Here is a 10,368-nt window from a genome sequence, read left to right as displayed (position 1 = left end):
TCTATGGATAATCATTTCTCACCAATACACTATTTCAGATGCAACTGTTTACGTCCGAACATCATTAATCTGATCAATGATATGTATTACTCTCTCTTCTTGAGCCTGGTTTTATGTGTGATCATTTTGGTTCACTGTGATCTAGCCGTGGGTCCAATATCAGATTTTGATATGTTTCATTATAACTCTTTATAATCGAAACTCCCACTGATTATGGTAGACGTCTAGCATTGTTCCATAACCCTTAAACCACAATGAAATGTAAACTCCAATGAACCTATTCTGATTGTACGTAATGTGTAGTAAAATCCCTTCGTTATCTAATCCCGATTAAGAATGGTTCATGGTATGTCAAAACCCTTAACTTAATCTTTAATCGAATTGTCAATCGATACAATGGAACATGTCAACACGAAACTACTTTTCATCTGACATTCATTATACTCTGGCTAGAGATTTCCTTTTTCCAATGTTTATTGATATTCGTCTGGGAACTCGAGATTGGACTATTTTGAGTTAACGAATCCCATCTTGACCATCACTTGTCCTCGCACATGAATAACATATGACCAAACCGGCTTATTACACAAGACATGACTAATCTCGTGCTTATACACCATATGAACCATATGCATCCTATGTTGAATTCAACCGTGATGTCTCAAGTCTAAGGATCAATGGTACACTAGCACGATCCTACGATGCATCATTGACCATGCCCATGTGATTCATCGTAATCGGTCGTTTTCGATTAATAGTTCACTAACCGTTTATCCATGCTAATGTCTAGTGACATACCTCTTATAATCACCCACACTAATACCATCACATGATATTCAATGGAGAAATTCAACATGCCTACTATGCAATGTTATTGCCCAATTAACATTACTTGTGTAGGGAATTCTTCGATAATCTGATCTTCTAAAGATCCGTGTCATCCGGAGATTTCACATGTAATATTAATTATAATATAAATGAAGCAGTAAATCAACATGTGAAATAAGAACACTTTCTTTTATTCATAATACATTTACAAGATATAATGTCCTTAAACTAACAACGCGATTGGTTCCTAGGGCATGCACTAACAAAGACAATCTGGTTCACCATTGCAAAATCTAGCGAGGGACTCAACATCTCCTGAAAAGTCTAGAGAAGAGACGACACCTCCTTACTTTGAATTTGTAGTATGCCGTAGGGGTGAGCACGAGTAACGATTCTACTTGGAACTGGGGGGTACCCACCCATCGATTTTGAGTAGGAACCAGAACTAGCCTATTAGGGTCCGCAACTGGTTCCAAATTTGGTGGAACTGATACTTTGCGATTCCTGTTTCGGTTCCACCACTTCAGGAACCGGAACCAATACTTAGAACCAAAAAAATTATAGAAAATAATTTAAATCAAATCCATAATCACTAGCTTGTTGGGGGCTTAAGAGAGTTGGCTGGGGAATTTGGTTGAGTAGGTGGTGTACCAAAAAATTGCAAGTCTTCAAAACTTCAACATCCAACCCAAATCAACACAAACTATTCAAATTCAAGCACAATCAAACTCTAATCAACCATAAGACAAACTCCTTGTAAAAAACCCAAAATCAACCTCCAATTAACCCAATTTCACCAAAATCACAAAAAAACCCAAGGAATTCATGGATGGTGAACGGCGGCTAACTAAGGTCGCGACAGTTGGGGGTTTTTTAGATGGGATGTCAGTGAAGCTTTTGGTGGTGACTAGGTGGATTTTTGACATCGGGAGCAATTGGAAAAATAGCTTGAAGAGCGCGGATTTGTAGTGGTCATCGATTCGGTCGGTGGGTGGTGGCGGGAGGGTGTGGGTGGCGTTTGAAGAGGAGGTTAAGGGGGAGCTGGTGGGCCTTGCAGCAGCCAAGTGAAGTGGTTGAACAAAGAGAAAGAAGAGAAGAATTTACTAAAGAAAAGAGAGAAAGAAAGTTTTGAGAAGAACGAAAAATGAAAGAGAAAAGAAAGAAGGGAGCTGATGGGCCTTGCGGTAGCCAAGTCAAGTGGTGGAACAAAAAGAAAGAAGAGAAGAATTTACAGAAGAAATGAGAAGAGTTTACACAAGAAAAGAGAGAGAAAGTTTTGAAAAAAATGAAAAATGAGAGAGAAAAGAGAGGAGAGCAAAAAATTAATAAAAATATAAATTTATATTATTTTTTTATTTTTTGAATAGTACTGGGTACCCTGTCTGGAATTGAAACCTGTAACCACAAGTTCCGGTTCTAGGCATTTAAGAATCGGAACCGGTCTGTTCCAATTTCGGTTTCAAATCTCAAGAATCGACCAGTTCCGGTTCTGGTTCCATAAGATTAAGGCGGGTACTTGGACCCGCTCACCCCTAGTATGCCGATGTGTCTTTCCAGTTATTATTATTTTTTCTGATCTGGTTTCCCTAATCAGCAATGCTACAGACACCGAAAATTTGCATTGAAATACGTGGCATCTGACTCGGACATCGCCACATAGGACACAATAGAAGACTTCCGTAAATGGATGGCCGTCCATACTTCCTGGACTACCATTCATTCAGGAATGGATGACGGTCCATAAAACATATATAAAAATAAACTAAAAATCAATGGATGACCGTCCAAATACTAGGGATGGGCATTCCTTTAATATGAACGGCCGTCCAAATTATATGGACGATCGTCCAAATAAGCACACTAGATGGACGCCTGTCCATCTAATGTGGACGACAGTCCCTCTAAACGGGAAGGGACTGCTGTCCATATTAGATGGACAGGCGTCCCTATTCATCCAGTTCTAGTTCCAGTTCCACTTGTTCATTCTTCAACTCCTCCCTCATATAATCCATAACATAATAAATAGTGCTGCTACTCACATTTCCATAGTCCATTAAAGCCTTCCTGCTATACTCCAGCTTCTCATTGTTCAATTTCAATTTGTTTTCTAGGCGGTTTAGAATTGCTGGTCCACCAGGATGGATTGCCGTCCAAATTCAATGATTTGTTTTGGGCAGTCCATCTTGGTGGACCAACAATTCTAAACCGCCTGGAAAACAAATTGAAATTAAACAATGAGATGCTGGAGTATAGCAGGAAGGCTTTAATGGCCTATGGAAATGTGAGTAGCAGCATTATTTTTTATGTTATGGATTATATGAGGGAGGAGTTGAAGAATAAACAAGTGAAGTGGAAGAATTGGGACGCCTGTCCATTTAATGTGGACGGCAAAGGGACTGTCGTCCACATTAGATGGACAGGCGTCTATCTAGTGTGCTTATTTGGATGGTCGTCCATATTAAAGGGACGCCCGTCCCTAGTATTTGGACGGGAGTCCATTGATTTTTTTAATTATTTTTAAATATTTTTTATGGACCGTAATCCATTCCTGAATGAATGGCAGTCCAGGAAGTATGGACAACCGTTCGAAAATGTTGGACGTCCGTCCATTTATGGAAGTCTTCTATCGTCCTACATGGCGACGTCTGAGTCAGGTGTCACGTATTTCGGTGTAAATTTTCGATACCAACTTTCGGTGTAAATAGCATTTTTGTTCCCTGATACTTTCCTAGCGTCATTTGACAACTTCGGCTTGCGCGTCGTTACTTTGCCGTTCCTTGCATTAATTTTATTATAGTCATATATTTGTTTGGTCCTCCATTTTTAACTGTCTTTTAATTTGGTCTTTCATTTACTTAAATGAAATTTACACATGTCAAGATATAATTTGCTTGTGGTATCAACTCAGCAATCTAAGTTGGTACCACTGCTATAGCGTGGATTTTCTCTTATTTTAAAAGAATTAAAACTTCATTTCCTCCATTCATGCTATATTACCCACCCCACCATCGTATTCCTAAAATCATATTAACACTTAAATGCGAAATAATGGGATTAATTGGTGCTAATGAATTTGTTTGTAGTTTATGCTAATGAAGTTTGTTAGGGGACAGACAATACTACACTTACAATCAAATCTCACAAACTTTTCCTCATAATCTCGATATAATAGTTCGGAATTGATCAACTCATAAATGGATTTCACCTACTCGCTATGGGTCCCGCTTACCTAATTGTAAGTTGATCAATTGTGAGTTGCCACATCGAAGTTGTAAGAAAAAGTTTGTAAGATTAAATAGTGAGTCAATCTTTATTAAAATCGGATTAGAGTGTTGAAATCTGATTTCAACAAAGAAGTCGGGTCATAGAGTTAGCATAAAAAAATCGATCATTATCTTAAAACATCACAAATCTGTTTGAAAGAATGCTATGAAAAATGATGAGCTTGTTTATCATATTAATTTAAACAAACTGAAAAAAGAATCTAAAGAAATAATCCTCCCTTTTGCGAATACTTTGGCATGAGAAGAAGCTTTATTAATTTCATTGATTAGCAGTAGCACTAGCAGCACTCAGGTCCACAGACAGATCAAGTTCCTGAACCATAAAAACAACAAGGCCAAATGATAAGTGAACTACTTAATGTTAACAGGATATTGATGGAAAAATAACAATTTCATCCTTGAGATTTGGCTAGTAACCTTCAGTCTTGTTAGATCTTTTTAATAACGTTTTGATTTTTAGAGATGGCAATAATCCCTACGGGGACGGGTACCAAATCTTTGCTAAAAAAATTTCTAGAAAACTAAAGTGTTACTTAGATCAAACCTCAAGACGAAATTGTTACTATCTCCAGGATTGAATATCCCACTAAATACTACCTTTCCAGTAATCTTGCTGTACATCTGTAGCACATCCGTTACAGTGGTTTCGAAGTGTGTTGTTGCATCATAACTCTGCAAGAAGTTTAAACTTAAAGTCGAAATGAAGGCAAAATAAGTGAATGAACAGAAGCTCAATTGCGCTTTTCTTTAAGAATATACCATATGTATATATGAAATATAACATGAATGGCTACTCACAGTAGATATGAAACAGTTTTCAGCTTCATGGTTGTTTATTGGCACAAATCTTTCGTAAGTGTCAAAGAACATCTCCTTTACAGGTCCAAGAAGATCGATGCCAGGCTTCAGCTCAACTTCAGGATTTTCGGTTTCAGCTTCTGTTGTAACAAAAGCAATGTATAGTCCTTTTGAAGCTACATTGTGAGCATATGAACAACAGAAAAGGTACCTGCAGCAATTAAAATAGTTGAAACTTCCAGCTATGATGCCTGAAGGCTGAAGCTAAAAGTTCGTAATTCAAATGCGTGTTTTCTTTTTCTACATACTCATACAACTCTATGCACTTAAAATTTACAAAAAAACTGGTGGTGTGAGGAAATGTGAGCTATAATTAAAATCATGCTTTTGACTAATATTACCTTGAAGGTTATGATTGATTACCTTAAATCCAATAGGATACTCAATCTCATTGTTAAGAAGGATATAAGAAGCCTAAATTAAAAATATGAACATTTGTACTACATGTGCATTGTCATTTTTTCTATTGTTTTAATATGTCAAAAACGATCAATAAAAACTGCAAAATGAAATTTAGCCCAACATACATGTCTGATTTACGACCGAGTTGCTTCTGTGGCAAAATAACCTGGCATGAATGAGAATCTTTTGTGTCTGGAATTGGATGGTTCATTATACATATTGCACGAGCAACCTTTCCAACCTTTTTAACCTGTTGTGAAAGAAACGGCAGAGGATGACCAAATAAGTAGGGCTGAATAATGCATATTTTCTATTAAGGTCGAGTATTCTAGTTGGCTTTGATCTTGAACACATGCAGCTGCTTTTTTAATGTATCAGCCAGTTGAGCTGAAAAACGTAATTTATTAATGTCAAAAACATTACTAGAGGTTACCTTATCAGGCAAATATGATGGATCACAAACAATCTTTTTACATTTAGCAGTTTCTCCTTCGGATGTCACACCAATAGCTTTTCCATCACCATCAAACTCTACCTATCATAAAAAAAATACAGAATTGCATAAGTTTAACTGCACTCTTCAGAAATTGGAGAAACTAGGGAGTGACACTTACAGATAAATTGTTGCCAGGTAATGATGGGATGAAATTGGAATGTCCCAGAGATCAGCTACCATAAATGTGACTTTAAAAGAGAGGATGGCTGTGGAATAGTGTTTGATGTTTAAAAGAGTTGTCTTAATAGACAATCTATAAACTCCACAATATTGGAACATGAAGATGGAGAAATTCCAAGCACATTTGTGTAAAACAAAAGATCAGTGCAGATAAAAAATATGATAGGGGCTGGTTAAAGTTTTTACTTGAGAACCATAGGATACATCTAGGAAGCATACTCTTTTGTACTTCATGAGTGCCTACTCTTGGAGGGTTTCATAAGGTGGGGCTTAAGGCAATTTTTCTCGAATTTATGTCTAGTGAAGAACCATAACTTAAGCCTAATAATATTCTTGCACCTCTAACGATAAAACGGTTAAAAACTTTCTGGATAAGAAACTATACTGATAGAGTTACCTTACAGTCTGGCTTGTTGAGCATGTAAGTTCCACCATAAACAGCACTTAAACGTGCAAATGCCTGCCAGTAATGAATGATAAAATGTTGAAGTGAAACTACATTTGCTGCCTACATATATGAAATATTAAAAAAAAATCACCTGTGGCAACTCCCCCAGTCCATATAGAGGGTAAATATAAGGAGAACCTCCTTGGAAACGTGCTAAAGACTCCGCATAAAGCTTTAGAAAAAAAAAAAAAAAAAGGTTAAAAGTTTGGTTGATTAGCTCTAAAGATTAAATTTCTGAAGATCTATCTTATCTTTATGTTGCCATTTGAAGCAAGAGGCACACAGTAAATATAAAGGAACCACATGGCTTAAAAACCAGAGTAATTGTACTTCTAGGAATTTGATATGTGTTTATTCTTCTTGAATGTTAAACTGAACCATTGAAACAAATTTTCATGCATTACATGTGATCTTATAATCACCTGAATATAACGTAACAGAACTATAAGAGTGAAAAGCTTGCAAGATTTCAATCACCCTACATGCATACATAAGCTAGAGATTGACAGATAATGAACGGTGTCAAACAAAAAATTGTTCTAATCCGTGGAGTAATTAAATCCTTGGCATACAATTTCTAGAAGCTTGCGGCAAGAAATATTTTGAATGGCATACTCATTGCAAATGCAAACATGCTAATTCAGGAAAAAGAAACATAGTTTCACCTTAATTCTCTTCACAAAATCCATAGCTGGTTGATCCAGATAACTGTCATCAATTTGAAGTGCCAAGGCATGACCAATGAAGTCAATTGTATCATCTTCAAGCCCATACTTTCTACAAAACAGACATCAGGTATGTGATATATAATTAACAATGCTAATTGAATAAAGCAATAAGCTGAGAATTTTTTATTAAAAAAGTTGAGAGGAGGAAGGGGAAATAAAATGATAGCCAGAGATGTTTCATTCATGCAAACATTAATGCAGCAAAATTATTAAGATCTAATCTCATACGTATCTTTCATCAGAAAAAAAAAAAAAAAATGTTAGAACAAAACTTAAATTGTTTGAATCAACATGCTTCAAATCTTTATTAGCAAAACAGAGTGTAGCAAAATGGTATAAGAAATCACATGAAATGGATAAATCTCACCCTTACATGAGTTCTTATTTCTTATTTTGTGAGATTCACTAAATGAGGTCCAATCAGATGGTGGGTCCAACTCTGATACCAGTTATGTTTGTGTTTCATTGTTAATACTTAAGGAAAGTTGGCAACTTCAAAATTACAAAACGTAAGCGTAGAATTTATAACCATTGTAAATCCTAGTGTATATGGATTCAAGTAACATTCTCAAGTGTTTTAGCAAGATATGCAATGGTGAAAGGTTAATACGAGATAATCTCTCTTGCTGTAACTTTGTTCAAGTCCAGGCCTTCATGAGATTTTGGATCATCATCTTCATATTCTTGGACATAAATGAAGAATTTTCGAGCACGGCGCTTCTCAAACAGTCCCATCAAAGGTGATTTCAGCGCTTCAACATCAGTTGCTGGAACTTTATAGATCTGAAAATAAGGATAAACCTTGTAAGTTATAACAAACAATATAATCATGTTCCTATTGAATGCAGAAATAAGAGACTAGTTATAATTTTGAATGACTAACTAGTATATAAAATTCATATGCTATAATGGACACACCTTCCCCTTGTTGTACACAAAACTACCATCAACAGCTTTGAAGTTAAGATACTTGGTAACATCTGTGTGGATAAGAACACGGACCAAACCGCCGTTGGCCATCATAAACTACGAAAACAAATTAATCCTATTATGCATACAACATACCGATAGTTTATTCTAGGTAAAGCATAATTGGAAAGTTTGAATTATGCAATACAAACCATGGAAATATTGCTATTTATTTGAGAAAAAAGAAACAAGCAACCATAAGAACTTCCTTTACCCAGGAAAACAAGTTAGCATTTAGTCTTGATGCCATAATGTATTTAACTTAGGGGATATAATGGTGTAACTACGTGGTTCAACATATCTAATTCTGAAACTTTACACAGAAATTAAGTAGAAACATATTAAGAGAACAAGACAAAATAAAGCAAATACATCAGCATGAAGCAAGAAGCTACAATTTTAAGCAATCACCATAGTACCAGCACCAAGCGAACTTCCTTATCTTTCCAGTTCAACATGGATGGATACCTTTTGTTTCATGGTAAGTACTAGAGCTACATATAAAAAGACAGTTCTATCATTTCAGATTATATGATACCTCTTTATCTTTCATGTGATTTGTTCATTTTTGACAGCTGCAGAGTATCAACATAAAAGCTCAAATCTTGATATCTGCTGGAGTACTAATATCCGTAAGATGACGAGGTGTTCTTTCAATTCTCAGAGAGATATATGTCGTCTTTAGTTCAACGTGATCTCTACATAATTACTAGCGTTTGCAATTCTACAGGGGATCATTTTCAAGGGAATACTCACCAAGGTAACATGAGTTGGGAATGAGATGATTTTGATGAAGAAAATAAAGGATTATGGTAAGCTTTGCAGTAGAATAACAGGTTTCAATAATATCACTTTATGCATGAATGTGCAAGAATGTAAATTTTACTTATGAAATTCTAATTCTAATTTTCACAAAGCTGTTGTACCAACAAACTAGAACTCAATATGTGTGCACTAAAATTATTGATCTCCATAGACTAGAAAACTCAAACTATGCTGCCATTCTCAGTGTCAGATAAATTTGTTTCAAGAGTACACATGTAGATGTTCAAAAACCTTAACACAATATGAGTAACACAACAAATTAACCAAATATTAAATGGTGAATTTATAATGCATACCTTGGGTACCATATCAACATTATAATCCTTGCTGGAGCCTAGGCTTTCTGGAGGCTGATCGTCTCCCTTGAAACGCTTCCATAGCTATAAGCCACCAAAATAAAGGTTACAGAGATGAGATTTCAGATAAAAAGTATATATACAATTCAGGTATGAGAAGAGTGACCTGTTTAAGATTGATAGAAGTTGATTCTCCTCCATAGTAGTCATTTCTGTCCATGTGCAAAACCTGTTTGACATGAAAGTCACTGATTAATTATGTACTTTATATATCATTGAATCCCTTAACTCATCAAATTAAAAATAAGAAAAAGGATTAATCCATAAAATCCTTCAAAGAAAATTACACCAGAAAGCATTATTCATCAAAATATGATTTTTTTTTTTTTTTTTTTTTTCTAAAAAACAAATGTGGTTGTTTGCACTCTTTCCGAAAGCCACTTTTACATATAATCCCAAAATCTGAATCGAAATTGATTTATTATTATTTTTTTTAATATACAACTGTTTCAGACATAAGAGACCAAGAAAAATAAACAGAAGATGATCAATAGTTTCTTGAACGATAAAAATTAGGATCATCTTCAAAAATTATTTTTAAAAACAATAAATTCAATCTAAATTCCAAATTAAAAAAGCACATATTTATAAACATCATTTTGAACAATTTTGGTGAGACTACATTTGAATGGGATCAAAGTTAATGAAAAATAATTCGTTTTCATATCACAGTCAAACAATATTGTAAAATGTTCACCATCAAACTCCCAAATCCAATCTACATAGAAAATAATAACAAGAGGAAAAAGAATTACTTTGAGTCCATCTACAGAGAGAAGACCACTGAGAATGCACTCCTTGAGACCAGTCCCAAGCACTATTACATCATACTCTTCATCCATGATAAGCTTAACTAATTAAAACGGAGCTTAATTTTCACAGAAAATTTAAACTCAAATGAATAAGACTACTCAATGAGAGAGAGAGAGGTTTTAATTTTGTTCATGAGACTTGGAACAAGTCTTCAGTGACAAGTAACAGACTAGCGGAAACA

General features: G+C 35.2%; 1 protein-coding gene across 1 annotated transcript; it reads right to left on the bottom strand.

Annotated features, from left to right (window-relative positions):
• Positions 1-4,371: 4,371 nt before the first annotated feature.
• On the bottom strand, positions 4,372-10,216 carry LOC116124872 (guanosine nucleotide diphosphate dissociation inhibitor At5g09550). The gene is made up of 13 exons (XM_031410635.1): positions 10,130-10,216; positions 9,481-9,543; positions 9,315-9,398; positions 8,143-8,250; positions 7,835-8,007; positions 7,162-7,273; positions 6,588-6,668; positions 6,446-6,508; positions 5,806-5,907; positions 5,498-5,622; positions 4,911-5,121; positions 4,710-4,784; positions 4,372-4,425 (listed from the first exon to the last, which is right to left on the bottom strand). Exons 1-13 carry the CDS (start codon positions 10,214-10,216, stop codon positions 4,372-4,374), a joined length of 1,338 nt encoding a protein of 445 aa, XP_031266495.1.
• Between the last annotated feature and the right edge of the window lie 152 nt (positions 10,217-10,368).

Source organism: Pistacia vera, unplaced genomic scaffold (genome assembly GCF_008641045.1).
Source record: "Pistacia vera cultivar Batoury unplaced genomic scaffold, PisVer_v2 Contig157, whole genome shotgun sequence".
Classification (NCBI taxonomy): Eukaryota; Viridiplantae; Streptophyta; class Magnoliopsida; order Sapindales; family Anacardiaceae; genus Pistacia; species Pistacia vera.
Note: the sequence above shows the minus strand (reverse complement) of the source record. Positions and strands in the feature narration are given on the sequence as shown.

Excerpts from the sequence above, each read along its gene's own strand:
- LOC116124872 (XM_031410635.1), bottom strand. The coding sequence starts at position 10,216 with ATGGATGAAGAGTATGATGTAATAGTGCTTGGGACTGGTCTCAAGGAG. Across the intron at positions 6,669-7,161 it reads ATTTTGTGAAGAGAATTAAG|CTTTATGCGGAGTCTTTAGC; the intron begins GTGAAACTATGT and ends TTTTTTCTAAAG. Across the intron at positions 5,122-5,497 it reads CTCGGTCGTAAATCAGACAT|GTACCTTTTCTGTTGTTCAT; the intron begins GTATGTTGGGCT and ends TAATTGCTGCAG.